Source organism: Passer domesticus, chromosome Z (assembly GCF_036417665.1).
Source record: "Passer domesticus isolate bPasDom1 chromosome Z, bPasDom1.hap1, whole genome shotgun sequence".
Taxonomy (NCBI): Eukaryota; Metazoa; Chordata; class Aves; order Passeriformes; family Passeridae; genus Passer; species Passer domesticus.
This window is the reverse complement of record NC_087512.1, coordinates 68204119-68227611: the sequence shown is the minus strand read 5'-3', so window position 1 is coordinate 68227611 and position 23493 is coordinate 68204119. Positions and strand designations below refer to the sequence as shown.

At 39.3% G+C, this 23493-nt stretch overlaps 1 protein-coding gene and 1 long non-coding RNA gene across 2 annotated transcripts in view; one reads left to right on the top strand and one right to left on the bottom strand.

The window, feature by feature from the left end:
- LOC135291252 (uncharacterized) overlaps positions 1-23493 on the bottom strand; it is a 43677-nt gene that overhangs the window by 12048 nt on the left and 8136 nt on the right. The window contains exons 3-5 of the mRNA XM_064405286.1: positions 9360-9464; positions 4306-4440; positions 3025-3245 (exon numbers count right to left, since the gene is read on the bottom strand). Coding sequence (XP_064261356.1) covers positions 3234-3245; positions 4306-4440; positions 9360-9464 — 252 coding nt within the window. The 3' untranslated portion in view covers positions 3025-3233. The remainder of the gene's footprint in view (positions 1-3024; positions 3246-4305; positions 4441-9359; positions 9465-23493) is intronic.
- On the top strand, positions 11731-18265 carry LOC135291107 (uncharacterized). Its single transcript, XR_010353974.1, has 4 exons — positions 11731-11983; positions 13393-13468; positions 14478-14596; positions 18134-18265. It is a non-coding gene; the product is annotated as an uncharacterized LOC135291107 (long non-coding RNA).

Sequence of the window (23493 nt, the reverse complement as noted above, 5' to 3'; positions counted from 1 at the left end):
GAAAAAAAATAAAAAGAAAAAATGGTGACCCAGATGCAAATCTTTCTTGTTTCTTCTGCATCTCATCACTGCATCACAGGCTCATTTAACTAATGTTTAGAACAAGGTTGAGAAAAACAAGAGGAAAAGATATGAGAAATCTTACTGTCAGTGTTACAACAGCTCACGTTAAACTCCTGAAAGCAGGAAGATAGTCTAATTAAGATGTAGTGGGCAATCTGTGAGAATTGTGTCACTTCTCTACGCAGTTATTTTCTTTCATCCAGAGCTATGATATGCATTTGAATATTAGGTCAAAGGACCTGAAGAATTATTGTTTAATTATTTTTCAGCTTTGATAGTAGGTTTCCTGCTTTTTACAGATCTCTCCTGCAAAAGCAGCTTTTAGCAGCAACTACAGTTAGTTTCTTTTCAAAACATTTATTATTTTCTGTCTCCAAAATAAAGATGTCCCACTCCAGTCTGCACTGATACAAAAAGGCAGCTATTGAGCGCATGTACATTGATATTTTATCTGCTAATACTATAGTCAAAACATACTCTTCTAGTATGTAATATCTAAGGAGATTTCTACTTTCCCTGAGTACACTTCTCTGGTTTTGATGAGCAGTCCAAGCTGCATCTTCTGCCTTGGTGCTGTCCTGAGCTGCAGAAGATGCTTTTCCTTCTTACTCAGTTGGACTCTTTATCACTCGTCCATATCTTGATCACACAGACTATGCCCCAAAAAGCAGAAAGTGTAAGAGACTGAGATTCACAACAGTGAACTCAAAGTTTGAAATGTATTTAGCAGGTAGGTGATGGGCAAATGGCACAATCCTCAGTTCACTGTTCCACCCAAACCACCCATTGCCTACAGGATGTTTATAGCTCTCCAAAGAGCAAGAGAAAAAGACAAAAGTAATCATGAAATATGCTTTCAGAAACCCATCGCCAAGGACATCAGCTACCATCAGAACAAAATGGAAAAGAAAAAAGAAAAAAAAAATCTAAGTGATCTATATATAAATAGACTGTGCATAAGGCAATCCAGAAAAACTTGTTTCCTCTACACTTACAACCCAGTGCTAAGAAAAATATTAGCAAATTAGAAATTACTATGCTATTTTAACTGCAACTTAAAACACCAACGACAAAGTTCCAATTAGACACCAATTATATTATTCAGTTCTAGTGTATTGCACTATCTGTGGATAGATAGAAGGTAGGAGACTAGAGATAGTGGTGAAAGTAATCTCACCCCTAAAGAGTTACAGCTGTGCTAATTATCAAGAATGAAGAGCAAGCCTGCCCTTAATAGGCCACAGCTGGATCCAATTAAGAGGGGTACTATAAAAGAGCAGGCTGGGTGGTTGAGAGGGGAGATGGAGTTTGTTGGCTGTGCAGAGGAGAAGGTGTTAGTGCTGTGAGGTGCTGCTTGTGAGAAACCACCAAGAAGGTATGCAACCTTTACAACAGGACAGCAACACTATCAAATACTGAGAGATCTGCAGCAAATTCTTTGTCTTTTCCCCAGCGATGAGACAAGCCTCTGTGTATTCTTTACTTACTTGAAGTTGAGTTAAATTGAGTACATTCTGCCCCTTGTTGAACTTCTCACATTTAAAATCCATATTCAAAAAAAAAGCTTTTTTCATTATTTCAATGACAGAGTTGTTCTCTTTAGTTAGATCAGTCACCCACCCATCCCCACCCCACCCCTTTCAAGGACAGTTGCCAACATGTTTTACCTGTTGTTGCATTTTAAATTAGAAAACCTTAATGGCTTCCAACAATGGTGCAATATAAAGCTAAATATATGTCTCTCGCTCCATTTCCTCAAGATGAGTCATCTAAATTGTTAAAACAGCAGTGACATACACAAGTAAGAGTACTAATGTCCTTCTTGGTGACAATTCAATAAAACAAGCAAATGAGACACTATGGGGTGACTGAAGTGGTATATATTTCCTTTTTCCTTTTAGGTAATTTTTTAAATTTGATGAGTGTCTCCCCTTTTATTTAATTTAATTTCATTAACCTGATTATAATAATTTTGAGTCCAAAACTTCAAGTATTGGGTTGGTATTTGCAGACAGACATATGATCACATAATTCTGTAATTTACCTTTATAGGCTTTATAGGAGAGTTATTGCCTCTCAGTGCTTGTACAAAAGTATTCTGGTATGATGAGTCTAGAAAAATCTAAGTAAGGAACCAGTGTAAGATGTAGAAACACATAGACTTGACACAGGCCTTTCACTGCACTAATCTCACCTTTCACTAATGATTTGGCTGGACGCCTACTCCATCTAACAGTTAGGTTGAAAAGGTTTTCCTGGGTTTCCACTGCTTTGAAGTGCTTCCTTTTCACTCATTTCCTCTGTGCATGTGTGCTTGCATGCATGTCCCTGCCAGCTTTTGAGCTGAGCGGCTGATTCCAGTCCAAGTTTGTCCAAATAAGGATAGCAAACATTTATTTCGGTGACTCACAACTCCTTTCTTCCGTACAGACCCTTAACTGGACCAGTAAAGTGGCTCATGTTGCTGGTTTAGCTCCCAGATAGACCCTCTTGCTGGGATGGTTTAAATGCGCACTGGTTCCCTGAGCTTGTTTAATGCCCCATGCTGTCCTTGCCAGCAGCTGAAGCAGCACAACTAGTCTTGAATAAGTAGTCAGGAATTGTATAAAAGAATGGAGGGCTGTTAATGTTCTAAATTTCTACATTGTTAATGAAATCAGGCAGCTGGGTACAAAGGATACAGACCTTTTAATGTTCTGAACAAAGGAAGCAACTCCGTGTGTGAATACTTCTCACTGGACATGAAAAGTGAAGAAACCCACTTTGTTTCTCGGCCCAAGTATTATTATGGGGTTTTACCTGTTCTGAGTTTCAGCACTCAAATTGTTGTTAGCATGTTAAGACATTCTTTCAGGCGCATTGCAACTAGAAAATTGGACCTGAATTGGCTTGGTAAACAGGTTGCAAAGGATGATAAAGGCCTTTTGGAAATTTTAAAAAATAATAATTATTTCTTTATACCTGCTCAGGAGTTCTGTTGAAAGTTTTCCCAAATACAGAATCATGCGGATTGTCAGATCCAAGTGAGATTCTCTGTTGTCATCTCAGACTGGCAATGAAGTGGTAAAGACTGGCAAACAGAGCTTACATTTAACACATTTCTTGCAAACACTGAGAATTTCCGTGCACTGGATCCTTCCTTCCTAGGTCTTGCAGCTATTCTCAGCCGCCTAGAGAGGAAGCTAGAAAGAACCAACAGTGGAGCTCAATCCTGCATTACCTGATTCCCAAGGATAAGTACAGCCTTGATTAATTCCTGCAGTTCTAAGGAATGGGTTTTGTCATGGCTGTTACCCATTTTTTAGCAGCTGAAACACAGAGTGCATGTGTCTGGCCAAAATATGAATGCCCAAGTCTGAATTTACATTTCATAGGCAAAATGGCTTTCTGGATTCCCTTTTCTTACCGATATATATGAGACATAAATGCTGAACAAGAGAGTTTGGACACAAATGAGGAAAAGACTCTCAAACCTCTGCTATTGCAAGAGAACTAAAACACACTTCTGAATCAGGCTGACAGCTGCCAGAATCTTGGAGGCGGCACTGGAGCTCTGGGTGTTTGATTCTCCCCATGCTGAAGCAGACAGGACTATGTGCACACTTGTGAAGAGCAGAAACACAGAGACCAGCCTAACCAAATTACCAAATTTTTCACCTGTTAGAAATACCTTGCAAGACTCTGGGTTTCGCACATTTATTCCATCAAAAATAAACAGATTCCCAAGGATACAGCGATTCTAAGGTTCTCAGGCCATGCTGTTTATGGGGCGACACTGGTTAGCAAATGCCAATCTTGTTACAAGATTTCTACCAAAATCTATTTCTATTCTACCAAATTCTATTTCAACATTTCTACCAAAACATAGCAAAGGAAAGTTTCTTGTTTTCATGGTCAAAAAGGTGACACAACAGAGAAATCTTTTTTCAAAGGTATGTATGTAGGGGAAGAACAATAAGGCAGTGCCTGTTTGTTCGGTGAAGAACAATAGGGCAGTGTCATTGCCACTGATTAAGCAATCGGGTTTGAGAGAAAATGTTCAGATGTAGAGAAACATAGCTGTTAGCTGAAACTTTCCAATTCACCCAAAATTGCTTTCAAAAGTCCCCTGATGATAAGGAGTACATCCGTAAATCAACATTGAACTGATTAATAATAACCACTGTGCTCTATAGTTGCATAATTTTTCCCATCTGACTTTTGTTTTATCTTTTTGTTTGTTTGGGGATGAATGAAGCTTACTAGCATAAGAAATGAGTTTTCAGACTGCAGTATATGCATCACTCCAGAGTGGTAGCGGCTTGGCACACAGCCAGGCTGGAAGTTCAGTGAATGGCAGGCTCCATTAATGACCACGGTTGCCACTGACTGTGTTACCTAAGGGGAAAAAAAGTTGGGAATCTCTAGTTTATGGTGTGTTAATGCCATCAGGCTATGTGTCTGAAAGACATATTCTTTTCCATTTCCAAGAGAAAGAAATACAGTGTACAGGCATGTAATAAATTGCTGTTTAGCAGCTGTTTAGCATATCCTACACTGTGGCAGGCACTAGGTAGTTTCCAAGAGGTTACCCCATAGTGATAAATAGAAAAACTTCCTTGTTTTTATCCTTAAGTAAGGGAAGGAAGAATCTGTATCACAAGGTTTGACAGGACATAAGTTCACACACTATTTTTCCCACTTTAATTTGTGATGTTGACAGTGAGTTTGGACAGGGCAACAGAAGTTAAGGTTTTGTTTTCCCCTATTAGAATGAGTCTGAAATATTTACAGAGTCAAGGGAGATCTTGATTTCTGGTAAACTATTCAGCATGCCTCTAATTGCATTCAATTTTAGTATCAGATCAGCTCACAAAGGAACACTGCCCTTTGATTTAGCAAAATGCATGCTGGTAGATGGCCAGAATTTGAATTTTGTGAGATATCATTAGTTATCCTCAGAAGTGCTGTCTTTGTGCTATTCTGAGGTCTGAATATTTAGATGAATTAGAAGGAGATCTCAATTTGCCAAAAGACTATGCAGCTGGAGAGTGAGATTTGTTCATCATTGCCAAAAGACAGGGAAGAGCATGGCTCTTTATATAATAACATGAGGTTTTAATGAGATATACAGAGTTTGGTGATAACATTTTCTAAAATGGATGCTATCAGCTCAATTTGTGACACGAAAGCAATTGATGGCAACTTCCAGATATTGTATGGGCTGCCTTGAGTCTATCATCATTAGATTTATCGACCGTAAGCATTTTGATTGGAAGCTGTGCTGTGCACACAGTTGACTCACAGTGGACTGTGTATGTTAGGCTTGCACTATGGCTCCTGTCTGTGACATCCAGTCAGGCTTTGACTTTGCTCGGGAGGTAGACAACTGGAATTTTCCAGTGCCCTCTGTATACTAGCCCTTTATAAATAGAAAATTACAACTATAGATGAATCAGTCTCCCTGACCCCCAAGTATTCCTACAAGAATAGATTTCAGGCAGATTGTAACAGGAGAACAGATCATCAGACTTTCCCAAAAGTCTGCATATTCATATAGTAATACTATGGGACACAGCTGCCCAGGCTGTGTAGGGTCAGGAGGCTGACAGGCAGTACAGGATATCCAGTACTTGCTATACTCAAGCACAGAGTCTGGAAAAAGTAGTTACTGAAGTGGATGACTGAAAAGTTATGGGCAGATGGATTATGTTCTGTTTGTGGAGGTTTTTTCTTTCCAGGGAAACAGCAAGTCTCTGTTTGTGCCCATAACAATGTTATGAACATAGAGCTCAGACCAAGGAGATCACTCAGGCAAATGATAGATCTGCACTGAGAAATCTCTCAGAGATAAGAAGCAAACTTTCTAACCACCCTGGAATCATGCAAATGTTCAACCAACTGATGAGAAAGGTCAAGGTCTCAAAGATCTGAAGTCACAGGCTCAGCTTCTCTTGAATCTGCCAAATAATGCTTCCCCACTACTCAGCACCGGTTGTGGGACCAGCACAAGTGTCATTTATCTGAATCAGAGTAATTCAGCTAAAATTTTATTCTCAAAGGGAAATTGTAATGAAGGAAATATGTTTGAGCACACAGCTGCAGTGGCAAAACACTACTTCAAATGCTATGCTTCAACTCGCAGCTCTTATTTGTGTTTTAAAATCTGTGTGCCCTGACCTAGAGTCAGGTGAGACTAGTCTTCAGGTCTAACCTCTACTCTTGACAGGAGGACCATGGGACACAGGGAGGTTTTGGCAAAGGTAAAGCACACTCTGTAAAGGCTGGCCTGGCAGATCCAGAAGTGTCATACCTCCTATTCCATTCTTCCTTGGTTTACAGAAGAATCTCCCAAATATTTTCTTGACAGCTGCAGTCTGTGATTGTGTTATGAATACTTCTAGTGAATACACAAAATATACAGTCTCCTATAGGAAACCTAATCACACTAAGTTCTTAGTAAAGCAATCTTTTATTGGATTATTCAGCACAATTTATTTCTGACATTTAAACATTCTCATCAATATTGCTACAGTTTCAAATTATTTTCTATAAATAGCCATAGAATTGACACCATTTACAACATATGCAGATTTGTATTCCTTGGTACTTTTAAGACTAACTGGTTTTTATCTTTTCAGATTTTAATTTGACAATGAACTTTGATTATAGTGATGTTCATTACAAGAAATGGCCTTTACATATGCATTTATTCAACAGTTTTCTGTCTAAAGTTTCTGAAACAGTGCCAAGGCATTTAATCAATAATACCTACAGTACTGATTTTTAAAAATAAATTTTTTGGTCATTTTTGCACTCAAGGCATATGAAACAGAGATACACAGCCAGACTGCTATGAATCATCATCCTGAAGTAACTGCCTTGTTGAAACCCTTGTTTCAACTTCTTAAACTTCATGTTCTCTCATTTCTACATATACAATCTTGATTTCTTCCTCATACTCTAGTTAATTACTTATGGACTTCATATATCATGAGACATCTAACCATATTTTCAGCTAACAGATATTCAGCTTTTACTACACAGTGGTTCTTAAAATACAGAAAGACAGATAAAACGGGTGTGACTATAACTGAAGACATTAATAAATACCCTAACATCTTCTGCAGTTGCTACTGACCAAGTGGCATGCAGATTGTAAATCATATAAGCTCCCCATTTTTCTCTGCTTGTGAGTACTTGCTTATTGTAGAGGGTCAGAATTTCCCCCTTCAGTTGAAAGACAGAGAAAGTGAGACATCCTTCTTTCCTGTACTGTGCACAGAGCTGGAAGCATGAAGGAGACTCCTCCACTTTGAAGAATACTTTTGTCTTGTGAATTTTAAGTTACATTTCCAAATTTAAAGGTATGCATTGAGTCAGCTTCCTGCAATGCAAGTCTGACTTTTTAAGCAGTTCTCTTGTCCTGTTTTTATCTTGCACTTGTTGCTTCTTAGGCTGCTCCACAGACAATAACCTAACAACACTGATTTCAGAAAGTTGTACGATAGGCAAGTTCTTACATTAACATTTAGCCAAAGGAATTATATTTGGTATTTATTAAGACATTTTTAACATCCCTATAGTGAATAATTTTTGAATATTTGCATGAATCCGAAGTCAAATGGCTTCTTTTGGGTTTTGTGGTTTGTTTTGGTTGGTTGGGGTTTTTTGGCTGGTTTTCTTCTTTTACTGATGTATCATCTTACATCAGCTGGAATGGGTACATCTGTCTATTATTTTCCACAACAGTAAGAGAACTTCAGGGCATAATCAAAAGTATATGGTTGCATTAAAGGCAAGTTCCTTGTATTTAAATCACTTTCAATGGTGAGAAAACCAGAAGCAACTAGGCAGCTACAAATCATAAACAGAATATTCCTAGTGCTTCTTACCATGAACACCACAGTCTCCACACAAGACTTCCTTTAAACTTCACTGGCATAGTTCATTTAAGTAAGTGATTTTGTCTGATCAACTATTCTCTTCATAATTTTGTTGAGCCTTTAAAAAGAAATAATTTCTCTGCAAGTAGTATCATTAAAAACCCCACTTGCTCCCAGGAACTTGGGTCAGACAAGATGGCCCATGGGGCCTAGAGGCAAATCAAGGCAGAAAAGTCTTTTAGAATGTCACCAAGCAGTGTTCAAACAAAGGGATGCTTTCTATTGTACCTCTCTCATTATAGAATGGAAAGTTTAAATACTCCTAAGTATTGTCACCGAGCATCTCACTGCAAAATCTATGGAATTGACCCAGAACAACATGGACAGTCCTGAAAACATTAGTGATATGGAGGAATCACAAGAAGTTAATGATAGTCTTCATAAACAAAACTTCAGTGAGACTGAGAAAACATCAAGCTCAAGAATCTGACAGTTGTAAGACCTGGACTATTTATCTAACTTAGTTATGGATGACATTTATTTAGAAAAAAGCAATGCTGTGACAATCAGTCAAGACAATTACTTGGGAACTAGCCAGAAAAAATGAATTTCTGAGATGAAACCCGAATGTACAGGTTTGTGATGCAGCAGTATGGCACCATTCCACCCCACATTTTATTTTTTGCTCTAGGTAGTGTATTTGAACCCTGTTTGCCCCAGATGATCCATGCAGTGGGAATTCTCTGTGAGAAGGAATATCTGTTTGTGGTGAGTTCCCACATGTTGGCCATTCAGGTTTTGTGACCTGTATTTCTATACCTATACTGCCCATGTGGTACAAGCTGAACAGGATCCTGATTATTCAAATTAAAGGTTTTTTTAGTGCTTAAGTACTGCCATCCACATGGCTCAGTGGTAGGTCAGTGAGAAATAGCCCTTTGGAACAAGCCACCTACCAGCAGGTGGAAAGCCTTTGGTTTACTCACAAGAACCCAGCTGTTATCCTGCCAAAACCCAATGCACTTCTAGCCCTGCCACTCAGCAGATAAATATCGATAGGTATCATATTCAGAATTGGTTAGTACTCGATTAACGCAGAAGGTAATAGCAGTTCTGACAAAATTAAACCCCCATTTATGAATTTTAATTTTCAAAAGCTGTTCTTGTAAAAAAAAAACCATTAGCACAACAATAAAATGCCAAGGTTCCCCACACACTGTGCTGCTCAGCACTAACGAAGCCCCCACAAAGCTCTCCAGGCTCCCAGCTGACCTGGTGGGACAGTATTGTCTGGGCAGCCACTGCAGCAGCCCACTGGCACTAGAGCGGCACGTACATACATTTAATAACCAGCAAAGGTTCCCAGCCTTTTCAATGACATTGTGACTGCTTTGACTCAGCAGTGTGCTGAAGAAACTATTATTTACTTACTGTAAAATGCTCTTCTGAATGCAACTTGCCTACCACCAGCGGCAGAGAAAAAAGGAGCGAGATCAGGAAGATTACGTGGGAGAAACTGCAAGCAGCAGGAAGAAACTGCAAACAAAGATTGAAAGTATCTTATTATTCTGAATTTCTGAGCAATGCTTGAAATTTTTCCTATACTTCTGGGAAACACAGGCTGTCATCACACATATGTCTGTGGAAAGCTGATTCTCTGTACAAATATAGCACAACATTCATGTCTAGTGTACAATTCCAGCACTCTGACCATTTCACTGCTTGATGCCTGCAGATTTCATAGTGTTTCCCCAGTTGCTAACACAGCTGCAAGACAGTCAAGATCCTTTGTTCTCCTTTTGTGATCTCCCTTAAGACTGCAGAACTTCCTTCTCAGAGTAGGTATTTACTTCTTTCCGTTGTTTTGTTTTATTATTTTTCCTTAGAGGAAAAGTCAGCATTTAAAGGACTTTGTTACCAACTCATTAACCAGCAAAATTGCTCTCTGTTTTTCAGGCAGCAGGCCCTGGCTGTTTGGTGGCAATGACAGAAGTAGCTGTCTCTCTATAGAGAGGAAGCACTGTCATTTTCTTTCTTCTTCCCCCCACCCAGGAGGTGTGAGGGACTGTGCTACCCCAGTCCCTGCCCCTCAGTTTCCCCTGCACCAACAGCTTTTCTTGCTGTCCCCACCCAAGTACACCAATGCAGTCTGGGAGGCAGGACCAGAACCCCATTAAAGACCTTCAGAACGTGGCATGACCCTCCCCTTGGCTCTGCTAGCCCCTCTATCCTCTACCCCATGGGGAGGGTCAGGCCCAGGTGTGCCCTCCTCAGCCTGGCTGGATCTCCTGGCACCAGACGAGGATCTCAGTGTGGTTTTGATTCCTCCTGTGGGTTTTATAAAAACTATAGCTCAGATACTCTGACACATGAATTCATTCATATGGCTTTGGCTACTGTTATGAATAGAAAGTTGTATTTTTTTTAAGTTTCAGAGTTAAAAAAACCAAGCCAGACCGAGTCAGACTCCTTTAGGTTCCCTGGGGAAGAAAAGCCCTTAATCACTCGTTGATGGCGGGTGATTAACTGATTGTTTCCCTGATGCTAGCCGTATGCCAAGGAGATACCAAGGGAAACCCTCCAGGGTAAAGAGAATGAACAGTGACACCAGAGACAACATGCAAATGAGAAATGCAGTGCAACCTGGGTTTTTACAGTTTTACAGTTTTTATAAGAAAAACCCCTAAAATCACGAGCCAATAAGTGACTTAAAGTGACGTCTAAGGATGGGAGCATTGTCCCGTACCTGCTTGAATCTTTTTATTTCTCACCCTAACCTGAAAAGAAACTGATTAAAGAGACCCCCCGGGTTTCTAAACCAACAAACCAAGGACTCAACGACTCTCCCGTGAGGACAGAGTCCCCAGTTCTGTCTGCAGACCAGCGGACAAAACTGCATCATCCTCCTGCTTCGTGCCACGCCTGGGAGCAGTGGCGGCGAGGGCGCAACCCGTCGATTTCTTCCCACCTGAGCTGATTCTTCTTAATAAAGGCATTAAAAAGGAGAAAGATCTCCTGCCCATTTATTTCAGCTACCAAGAAGGTAATATATGAGCACTTTGATTTTGTTAGCTAAAAGCTAATGGCAGTGTCATCTTATCTATCCAAATTCAGTCTTCCAGGGAATCCTGGAAGTGCCTAGATGCTATGGTTATGGCTTTTCTCCAGAGGAAGCAAACCATGTCAGCACCAGAGGGTTCACTAAGTGGGGCATGGCTGCTGGGCCAGGCAGAGGAAAGCCCCCCTGCTCCCCAGGTCTCACAGGGAGACAACTCAAAAAAGGCGATGACTGTCTTAACAACCATCCTTGCTCAGGGACACTCCAGTCAAAGTGCAAAGCAGCAGAAAAGAACTTTGCTACTGCAGCTTTTAGAGAATCATATGTTTCAGCGAAGCAAAGGAAGAAAATGTTTGCAATAATTGTCAGCTTGTTACCCTTGGCACTTGTGTCAACTAAAGGCAACTCTCAGATGTGGTGTGACAAAGCTGTTGGAACGTTAGCACACGTCAATGGCTTCCTTTTTAAACCTATTGCTTTGTGGCAATCAGGCTGGACATAATTAATTGCACCAGCTGCAGTACACCTCCCCAGCCAGGGAAGCTGCTCGCTGCAGGTGACCTGCCCGGCCCCCGGCGCGGGGCTGCACTGCTGCAAGCTGCAGCTACCAACACGAGCCTGCTCTGAGCTCCTCGCTTGCCACCCCCGACTGCAGCAGTCAGCGCGGGTGTCGGTGCTGCCGAGGAGTGCGGAGATAGCAATCGCACTGCTCTGCTCAGGGGCTTGTGCAACCCATCTCTTGAGCCAGCAGCTCTGCAGCCCCCTCCGCTTTTTCTTTGTCTCAGAGGCTATGTGATAAAAACCACCTCGTCAAGGTTACATAGCTCACTGGTGACAGAGTCAGAGAAATAAATCAGTTTTTTGCAATTGCTGGCCATGCTTGCCTCAAGTTCTCCTGCAGAGTAGCTGTAACAGCCCCTGGAGGTGGAGAAAAGCCCACAGGGAAAGGCCAGCAGTAGTTCAGCTGATAATACAGCAGAGGAGCAGCAAAACACAGGTCTGCATGGCAGGCAGGCATCAGCAAGCACTGCCCTCATCACTTGCAAATATCCCATTACTCTGTTAGATCTCAGAGCATGAGCATTTTGTATGAATGAGAGTCCATCTTGTAATAAAGTCTGGAGAAAAGCAACCCCATCCTCTTTTCAAAGGAAAATGGAAAGCAGCTTTATTTAAATGCAAATATTTTAACTGGTGATTCAAGTTAAACCTCTACTCATAAACTCTTCATATATACCTTTTCATAACGGAACCAAGATTAGACTTTTATAGTTTATTCTGCAAGACAAATAAGACCATTTTAATAACTAATACCTACCAGCCATTCTTAATGCCAGCATGAAAATGTGAACACATTCAGACATATGTCTGCTGTTAATACAATCTGTGAATATACCCTGCTACAACATACTTTCCTAGATTCACATCTTCTCTTAATCCCCTATAGCTGTGCAGAGTTGACTGAGATGGTCTGTGAGCCAAATAAATGTGTTACATTACAAAAGCTGTTAACAACCAGAGCATCATACAGAAAATGATTTTTGTTTTTTGTTTGACACTAAAATAGCACAGAGCCATTACAGCTAAAATATTGTATCATATGCACTACTGTATTTTCTGTGTGTCTGTGATATACAGTGTATATGTTTGTATTATATATGCAACACTTTTGTTATATTAACTGGTTTTCAACCTAACGGTACACTGAGAAATATTCCACAGTAACACACATGACATTGCCTTTCAAAGCTAGGGGTCATGCCTCTGTTGCACTCACTCTGGCAACTCAGCCCTAATTAACTCACTAGGAGATTCTCAGCCAAGTTCAGAATGCTTACCATATACCATGGGCACTCTAATTAATTTCAATAATACAGATTTTTAAATTATTCCCTTCCTAAAGTATACATTTATAATGTGAGGTTTCATTAAAAACTTTGTCTTGGCCACTCACTTCATAAACAATGGAAATGAAATTAGACTGAATCTCACAGGCTAAAAAGAATTTTTCAGGTCAGTGATGTGCCTTAGGAAATTCAGCATCTTTTCTACAGATAATTAAAAATATATACAAAGGACTATTTACTACATTTGGGAGCTAATTATTAGTAAAAAAATAATGACATTTTTCATCTGAAACTTTCATCTGTGAAAAATATAATACTTGGTACCTTGCATGTATGCCTGTTATGTTTCCTGTGTGACGATGAAAAAATTGTCTTTTATTTGGTGTATAGTTTTCTTTGACTTTACTATGCACTGCTTAATATTCAAGCAATTCTTCAGTCATATACAATACATGTTGTACTGCTGTTGTGATATATGATGCACCTTCAACACAGCTGACACTAGGAATTGAAGTGGCAGCCTTTATCATTCAAACATTCTCTTTATGTGTCTCTACAGCTTGAGCTAAGGAAACAAACTTCTCATTGAGTAGACTCATATTCCAGATACATCAAGCACATGTCCAACAAATTAGGTAAGTACAGTGTTAGGGAATTTAAACTGGTAAGAGCTTGTGTTATATCACTTTCATATTTGTTCACCCATTGCCAAGCAACTAGCAATACCAATAAGAACAGATGAGAGACAATCCACTGCATCCTCTGCAACTGAGTCTCTAGTTCCTTTGAGCTCCTGTCAAATTGTCTTCCCTTCTGGTCCTAAAAATAACCTTTGACTCTGTGGTAATTCTGATAAGCTGAAAGAAAAGGGTGAAATTATTCTACAAACACACAGTGCTTTCTTGTCAATATATCTAATCAAACTGAGAAAAAGTAATATATCTACAAGGAGTAAGTGCTATTATCCAGACAGAAAAGCACCCTAACTGAGGGAGGCTGGAGCCCAGGGATTTTGGTGACAGGTGAAAAGCCCTCAGCAGCATGGCCTAACAAGGCTCGCAACACATTGTGGCAGGTAGCTATGCAACTAAATACCTGTCCTGGTTTCAACTACAGAATTTCTCTCAGTAGCTGTTACAGTGCTTGCTTTGGATTCAGAATGAGAATGGTGATGATAACTCACTGATCTGTTTATCCAAAGTCAAGGACTGGGTTTTTTCCTTGTCTCTCATGCTCTGTCAGCAAGGAGGTATGCAAAAAGCCCAACAAACTGGGAGGAAGCATAGCTGGGCAGGTGACCTGAATTGGCCAAAGGGATATTCCACACCACAGAACGTCATGCCCAGTGCATAAACTGGGGGGAGTCACCCAGAAGCTCGGCCAGTCTGGGTTCAGGAGGGGGGTCTGGCATCTGTCAGTGGGCAGGGAGCAAATACACTGTGCATCACTTGGGTTTTTTCCATTACTATTATTATCATCATCATCATCATCATCATCATCATCATCATCCCATTTTATTTTATTTTATTTTATTTTATTTTATTTTATTTTATTTTATTTTATTTTATTTTATTTTATTTTATTTTATTTTATTTTATTTTATTTTATTTTAATTATTAAATTGTTCTTTTCTCAACATACAAGTTTTACGTTGATTTTCCTTCCTGTTCCACTGGGATGGTGCAGAAGAAATAGGGGAACTTGAGGAGTGGCTGCATGGTGTTTATTTTCCAGCTGGGCTAAAAACAACAGCAATACTTAAGGTGAGTCTGCCCAGCTACTAACCTGAAAAGCATGTTTTTGTACTGAGACACAGAAGACACAGAAAGGAAGGGCACTTGTAATATTGCTATCAGCAAAATGTCCCTGGCCACACAGAATCATAATGAAGGACAATTGAACCTCAGGGAACCTGAAATATCCCAGTTTGCTCCAAAACAATAAAGACTGAAAATGGGCATGAGAAAGAGGAAAAAAAAATAAATACATGTGAAATCCACTGCACTGAAAACCAGCAAAGATAATAAAGCTGTCTGATGCATTAAAGGTATTTTCTGGTTGTGTGGTGCTGTTGGCAGCACCTCATTACAAGCAGAATAATGAAACTTTTGGTCCTTGAGAAAATAGGTTATTGCCATTATCCATGCACCCTCTTCCAGGGCTTTTTTTTTAATGCATCAACTGATGACTGTAGCAGACATCCTGTAGCTGAATATAGCCTCGCTGGCTGGAATAAAACCATTTTTGTAATGACAGTCCAATTCAGAAGTTAAGAACAACTTCCACTGCAGATGGACCTTCGGCTTCAACTTTGTTCCTAAAGAAAATTTAATTAAAAAGGTCTAAGAAAAAAAATTATTTCATATTCCATGTGCTTACAGCACAATACTCACAGCCTGATTTAGAGCTAAAGGGAAGCAAGTCACCTAGTCACAGCATCATTTTCTAAAACCTTCTTTAAAATGTTGTTTATAAGTTGCCTATACCTGTGCTTAATCCCAGTATTTCAGTTTAAATAGGGGCGATCACCAGTTGTTCAACAAGAGGCAAATTGCATTCCCAAGGCAGAGAACACATTTTCTTCAATTCTCTCTCTTTTCTAGTTCACCACCTCTAGTAGTTTTACAAATGGTCCTCAGTTTTGTTCTGTTGGGCAAAGACTGTGAGTGCTAAAAATACCTTTTTGTTGGTTTATCTCTTCAAGAGGTTAGAGTAGTGGAGCAGATTCTCCTTGATACCAGCTTGAATGACTAAATAAATGGACTCAAGTGCCCTCTTGTGTTTCTCTGCCTAAAGCTTTGAGAGGCTTAAGAAAATACATAGTATTTCAATAGCGAACACCAAAAAATTGAGAAAATATCCTTGGGAAAATATCCTTAAGAAAATATTTAATATCATGTAGCTCTTAAAACATGAAAGAGATATTCAGAAAATATTTTTTTGCCTAGTCTTTCATGCAAGCACTATCTCATTTCACACCATGAAAATTATGCTGAAATACTTCTAGTCTTTGTTGATCCTTTGTCCTGTACTGTACTGCCTCAGCACTGCTGCATTCATATCTAAGTTACAGCATAAATCAACAAAGCATCAGCAGAACAGTTACAAAAATAAACATTCATAAAACAGTTGAAAATGTGACATTTTTGCTTCAGTTAATTTCCTAAAGTAGCATATTTTAAAATGGCAATAAAGCAAGGTTTTATGCCAAAAAAACCCTTAAGTAGCAAATATTTAGTATTAAATTGGCATCCTTTTTGTCAGGTGAACGGGATTACTTGTGGACCTTTTTATCAAGAACAAGGGACAGGCCTGAAATGTTTCTGTGGTTGGCTTATGTTTCACAGTAGGATATGTATGTTATATGCAAATGTTAATATTTATATACTGTTTTAGCATCCTTTTCTTGGGATAAACAATGTGAATGATAACAACAAATTTATCATTCATTTGTGAAGAAGGAAAATGCCTAAAAAACTAATTCACTTTGGAAGAATCAATGAGAAATTGATTGTAATAGTTTGCAAAGTGTACTCTCAAACTTTCAAGTGTCTTTTACTAGGCATATTCCCAACACATTTAGCTTGTTGAGAAGTGTTGTGGTTTAGGAATGGTGTTCTCTACTTTCATGCTCCCACTAAAACCATGCTGCAACCCACCTGCTCCCCCACTCCCTTCTCCTCCCTCTTCGGGTGACTGGGACGAGAAATGGAGGCACAAAAGGTGAAGATCACAAGTTGAGATAAGAACAATTTACTGGAAACAGCGATAACAATACAAATGGTAACAGCAACAATACTAATTTAAAAAAACATTAAATAAAAGAGATAGTGATTCACATGCAAAATTTTCAGTTTGGAGCCTGCTTGTCTCGCTCTCCTGGCAGGAACCCCTTCTCCTCAAAACACACTCCCTTTCCCCTGCCTCTGACAATGATGTGAGGTGGTAAAGAATAACCTCCAGGTCCTGGCCATTCCCCCTCACAGCTACTGCAAAAATTAAGACTGTCCTGGCCAGAACCAGGACAATGAAATAAAAATCAAAAGCTGTATACAAAGTCCATGAAGTAAATTCAGATAACTGCAGCAGGAACAGGCGCCTGCCACATCTCCTGGGCTGGCAGAGACATCAGGCACTGTTCATCACCTGGGTTTTTCAGCTCACAGCACAGCATTCCTGTTCAATTATTGCTTTTTTCTCTACCCTCATTTTTGACCCGGAGGTCCCTGCAGATATCTCTTTTAATATATAACAGTTGTAATGGAGCAGTAGTTTGGGAAAAGAAGCAGAGGTTCTAGGATCTTGGAAATTTTGCCTGGAGATGAATGATTCTCTCACTGAAGTGGCTGGCTTACAGTTGCAAAGATTTAAGTGTTCATTTTTAGGTTGCAGTTCTGGTCTTTTCTTTTTTCCCCAGCTATAAATGCTCACTCTGAAATGAAAGATAGAGTTCTGTTCCATTCCTATTTGATGCCCATCAAATTATAAGTTAAATAGGTCTCTAACCACAAATATTAATCTAAAGCAGACAATGGGATGGGGTTGGGCTGCTTTTGGATCTGTAAAAATTCAAAGTCTGGTATGTGTGCAGAACTGGGCTGTCTGTGGAGCATTGCTGTTTTATTTCCCCACAACTCTGCTTGTGGGGAAATTTGTCACATCTATGTTTTAGGCACAACCTAAGGCAGATTCCTCCTTGCCTGAGCTGCTCCACACAGACACACACTGACACAGCCTCTCCTGAGGAGAGGGGAGCAATTTTTTTGGCTGTCAAATCTCCCAGAGGACCCTGAGCTCTGCAACAATCAACATGGGGATATCTCAAAACCCACAGTCCTGTCCCAGCCCCTCCTTCCTCCCTCTCTCCCTCTGATGTAATGGAACGTTTTTTGAAAACTCAGATTTTCACAGACTATTATTTTTCTCCTTCCTCCTCTACTACTACTTTTATAAGCCAAGACCTGACAAATCAATACATGTTTCACCACCACCAGGTGAAAATTCAGGAACCCTGAAGAGGGTTCACTGGTTATTGTCTCACTGATTCCACCCTACAATACCTGAATACTGATTTAGTCTTTGATGACAGAAATCCCCTTCTAAAAGATAGTCTGACTTACAGATGCAGCTACTTGGGTTTATTAATATTCATAACTACAGCCATCAATAATAGCAGTGAACGACTGCTTCTGCTATGATAGTATTAATTTATTATTTTTCACTTATTACTGTGTTATAGTCTTTTATATTTGGATGTCTTTTTTATTTTATGTGTTAAATTTTGTCTTTATTTGTTTCAGCTGCTCATGAATTGTGCATACGCCCTAGATAAAAAGCTGTGTGAAACTCCAGAAAGCATGAAAGAGCAATTCCCATCAGACAGATGACTAGCATGACCTAGTAACCTGCTTTCTTCACTCGAAGTTAGAACTAGTATGCCATTTCTCTTTTCTTGCCATTCCCCTCACTGAAGATCTCAATCCAAAGACTTCTGGGTTCAGCAGAGCTCTTCCCAGTGGCTTTTTTTCATCTGGCCTGTCCATCAGAAACCTGACTATGATACACATGTAGACCACTGACCACTGCAAGTTCTTTTAACAGCTTTGAAGAAATAAAACATGCTTCTGAACTAAGCATTGAGCTCACTGGCTGAAAGACCATGACTGTCAGCCATGACAAGCAGGCAAGTGCATTTTCAGGAGAAAAGAATACAGAAACCGTGTGCAATCACTGTCTGGGATACTGAACGATAAATCTCTGCCGTTTGTGGTGTCCTCTTCTCTCTGCAAACACAGACATTGATCTGAATAAGTAGATACTATAACTATTCAGAAAAAGTGCTCAGATATAAAATATGTTCTGAGTTAGAAAATTATCATAATGAAATCAGATACGCTGCTGAGTACAATAAATGAAAATGCATCTTGCAAGATTGACTAGTAATAACACATGTGATGATATCAGAAGTGTCAAATTTTATGTTCTTTAAAGCAAACTATTACCAAATTTTATGATACTGTGATTATGCAGAATTTTCTACTTTTGGTTTTCTTTTTGTTTGGAGAAATGAATATGCATTTTGCATATCTACTCAACATAGGTAAAAAACTCAAACTAGAATTTATTAAACAGATTCAGCTATGTGTTCTTTGTTACTGCAGTATGAGATGACAGGGAGTAAAAATAAGAAGGGATTTAGAGAGGCTGAACAGAGGACAGTGTCATGATAAGTCATACAGTCTTCCACATAATACTTTGCTATGGTTGCACTACCAGCAAAAATCTTATAGACCCTTGATTTGGTTGGCTATTTCTATTCAGGTATGTTTTCAAATAAATTTGTAGTCAGCAAAACTTCTAGGCAAGTGCTTATTTCTGCCTTAAAAACTGCAGTCAATATATCAGCTCTATCAGTATCTATAGGAAACTCACTGGAATATAGCACTTCTCATGCTCTAGATAGATGTTGCAAGTTGCACTTCCAAAAGGATTATTCTTTCAATAGTTGTATTTTCTGTGTGTTTGTACTCTTCTGTCTGTGTCAAATATTGGCCTTGTGGAGCTGACAGAACAGCTTACTGTCCTCACATGTCTTTGTTTCTTTCTATTCTATACTAAAGCATTAGGTATAGTCAAAGTATCGGTTTTAAGAAACACTTTGGAGGATTAGGGCATAACAAAGGTCATGTTTGGATTTGAACATTGAATTACTGGGGCACATGACAAATAAATCTAGTCAGCCATATTATGAAAAAAGAATTCAATAGTTTATTGAAGTTAGAGGGAAGTCAATGATTTTTTTTTTGTTCCCCACAGATGACATGTCAGCTTTTTAAAAAATTTCCATTTGATACTCAATATAGATACCAGAGACAAGTGAATTTCAAGTGTTTGCCTTGAAATTACATGAACTAGCATCTCATAAGCAAAATCAAACTGGTGTGAATGACTGTAGCCCTAGATAAGCTAAGCTTAACAGCTGAGGATCTAACATAATGCATATCTTAGTATGAGCTTAAGCATTTCAGTCAAGAATCACACCTGAGAACATGAGTTCTTCTGTAATTATTGGTGGGTGCTTACTGCTGTAGGTTTGATCAATTCATAAGTCTATTCAAGTCAAAAATAGCAGAAGCTATGAAAGGACACCAAGTATCTTCTGCCAGAAACCTAAAAATTGAGGCCAGTCTACATAGATCCTGGGGAAAGACACCAGCCAACTGGCATACTCCTCATAAAATATGGACCTTCTATTTACCCTAACCCTTGATAGGATTATTCAAAGCCTACATTTTCTCACTTTGACTTTTACGCTCTCTCATGATTTTCATGAATAGATTATAAGAAAATAAACAGTTAGATACTGTGGATGTGACAGCCTCGTCAGAGAGTGAGAAAACTAGGTGAGTTTTCCCAGAATCAGCTTGAAAGACTTTAGGGAGTTGAAGATAAACAATGATAGCTCTTTATTATAACAACCTGCAGATGCTGTTTTCCTACTCTATGTTTTCTTGTTTTTCTCAAAGACTGTTTATAAGAAAGGCATCTTGTTAATTAGCCAATCAGGTGAAATGTATTGATTAATTGATCAACAAGGTCTATCTGTATTGGGACAATGTATAAAAAGAGCATCCCAAGAAAAGACACGTGCTCTATGCAAACCAGCCTTCTGGTGAGTCTGTGTCATTTTCTTACTCAATAGCAACAAGATACAATATCCCAGAAAGGACTTTTATACCATGAAAGTAATCTAGATACCAAGCTGATAAATCTCCCTTGGTAGGGCCATTGAACAGACTCCAAAAAGTTCTCATGGTGCTTTCCTAACTTCACATATTATCACTATCCATTTCATTGTGATAGCACCTAAATTCAATGTAACCTGAGTCATCAGAACAACCAATATGAGTAACTGCATCCACACTAGATGACAGAAGAATATTCCTCAATTTCATGAATAACAGTTGCAAAAGAAAAATTTCCTGTGATTTGCTGTACTCCAAAGGGGCGCCCAGCTAGCTGGGGTTCTCATCAGTGACTTACAGGCAAGGCTGCCCTCTCTGCTGCATGCCAAGGCTCAGGCAGCTGCAAATAAAGGCTACCAAACTACAGACAATACCTGAAATCTCCACCAAATCCTAAAGCAGACAATGGTCAAGACTGTGGAAGCAACATAGCAGACTGTCATGTGTCCAAAAAAGTGAAGTCTAAGAAAACCAGTATACTTCTAATCAATCAAATCCATGATCTAAAGCAATTAAATGAAGTACATTTGACAAACCCTATTTTATTTTAAGCCCTATTGACTGTCATTAATTCTGCTTCAATCTTTTAAACATTCCATCTTCTGGCCACAAATCAATGCAAGATTGACCTAAAATTACTCAGGTCATTTCACTTACCTTTCTAAAAATATTATCGTGGCTTTCATACTCTCCCTTGTCTCCTGGAACACATGCTGTTATAACTTTACAAGAAATTGCAGACACAGCTCTATGTCTACTACAAATACAAGCATTTTCTTGTCATCTTGGTACCCTTTTTCGGTGGAAGAGACTGGCAGAACTCAGGCCTCCAACTTGCATTGCCTGATGCGGATCGAGGTGGTATCTAATTAGTCCCTACTCTCATTGTACACCCCACTTGGCCATTCTCTCCTCAAAATCTTAATGCATACTAGGACACAGTCAGTCTGTGCTAAGGAACTTGCAACCTACACTTCTGAAAAATTCCTCAGGCTTGTCACCTGTCCCTGTGAAGAAGAGTGTGAACGTCAGGAAAGCAGTGTGAATCAATATACCCTGCTGGGAGAAGAGGATTTGTTCCTTAGGATGTGCTGTGGATTAAGGAAAATGTACTACCACTGAGTAAAATAAGCAAGTCCCTCTCAAATATAATTGGCCATGACTCTGGATTACATACTTGCTTACATCATATTGTCCTTCTGAACAAACACTTGAACCTGAACATCTTATAGCATTATCAGGCTGCTTGTTCTTGAATTCACCTCTCTCCACACATCCTCCTTCTGGCTGAAGTAGTACTAAATTTCTGACTTCTTCTAAGATAATTTTCTCTTCAGGACCCTGGGGCTTTGTCTTTGCTTGATTCTGAACACCATCTCATTTCTTTCAAAAGAGCCTTTCTTATAATGAATACCTCAACAACCACTGCCATCAAAACTATCCTTTCTCCAGATTTAACAGTGATGACAGCATTAATTTAAAAAATCAGTGTATCAGGAAGAGTATTCAGGAAGGGAAAAACAAACTGGGGTAGCAACTAGTCCATTTAAAATAATTAGCACTTATCATAAAATGCATGTCAGAAGGCTTCAAAATCTCAACCATTAAATGAAAGTGACTGAAAGTAAGAGACATAGGTATACTCAGGTATGCCTAGCTGCTATGATTCCCTATGCAATGATTCCTCATGTTAGAGTCTCTAACTTTCAGAAAACCGAGCATGTTACTGACACATTCAGAGGGCATTTCACATGTTACATGTTATGTAACAATCTCAGTTTGTTACATAGCATGAAAGCAAAACTACACACAGTCATGCAGCATTTCTAGCAAAGACATGCAAAGATATGAATTAAGCCCTGCACCAAGGTCCCAAGGCCATGGTGTGGTATGTCTCATTTCACCCAGTAAGGCCAGAGGGAGAACAGTGAGGAACACCTCAGTCACAGTAAAGTCAGAGCTGAAACTCTCTGCTGAGGCCTTTAAGGCCCAGACTTCATGTTTATTTTGTCAGTTTCTGGTAACTACAAATAAATTATTTTTCATGGTAAATCATTACTTGCTGCATGCTCAGCACTTTCTCCTTCATGCTCCAGCATCTTTGTTAATGGCACCTGGTTCCGTGGTTTTATTTTGATTTTGTTTTCAATCTCTATTTAAAGACATGGACAGTATTGACTACAATACACTAAACATCTATTTAAACATCATGGTACAGGCAGTCTTTCAGACTGCAGAGGTTCTCTCTTCAAGTGATCTGAATGGCTGGACATTACTATTTAACTTCTTTTTAGTTTATCAAATGGGCCACTATGCTGTTCATGTAGTTTGTAGGACAGTGGACAAGTGCACAGTAGGACTGGGTCTTGAAAAGTATCTATTTCCACCTTCCATCAATCTTTAAATATAATCCTAAAATGGAGGGAGACTGAAAGGTGAAACACTAGTGACTGGTTCTGTCTGCTAACTTAATGGCTGTGATCCTATTGCAGGCCTTCTCCTTCCCTAGTTAATAATCATTCCTGTGTTCTCAAACATCAAGGAAATGTATGGACTGCCAGGATAATGAATTTTGCATTATCAGACTGTGCCTGGAAGCAAGATAAGGAATGAAAGTATTGAAGTTGGTCAGGTTGGCTGTTCAGACAGACTTGCTTGTCTTGGCCAGCTGAATTTTGACAAGATCGTTTGAGGGAAATTACATTTGCTGATAATGGATTGACCTAGTCCCTAAATTCAGAAGTAGGAAACATGAGCATGGAATTTCACATAAAGCAGAATGGGGAGTAAGTGAAGAACCTCTTTTTTTTTTTTTTCTGCACTTAGGAAAGAGCCCCTGGAGTACTGACAAATCTAAAGAAAACACCAGCATCCAAGCTGAAGATCTGCCATGCAGAGGCGCACAGTCATCAACA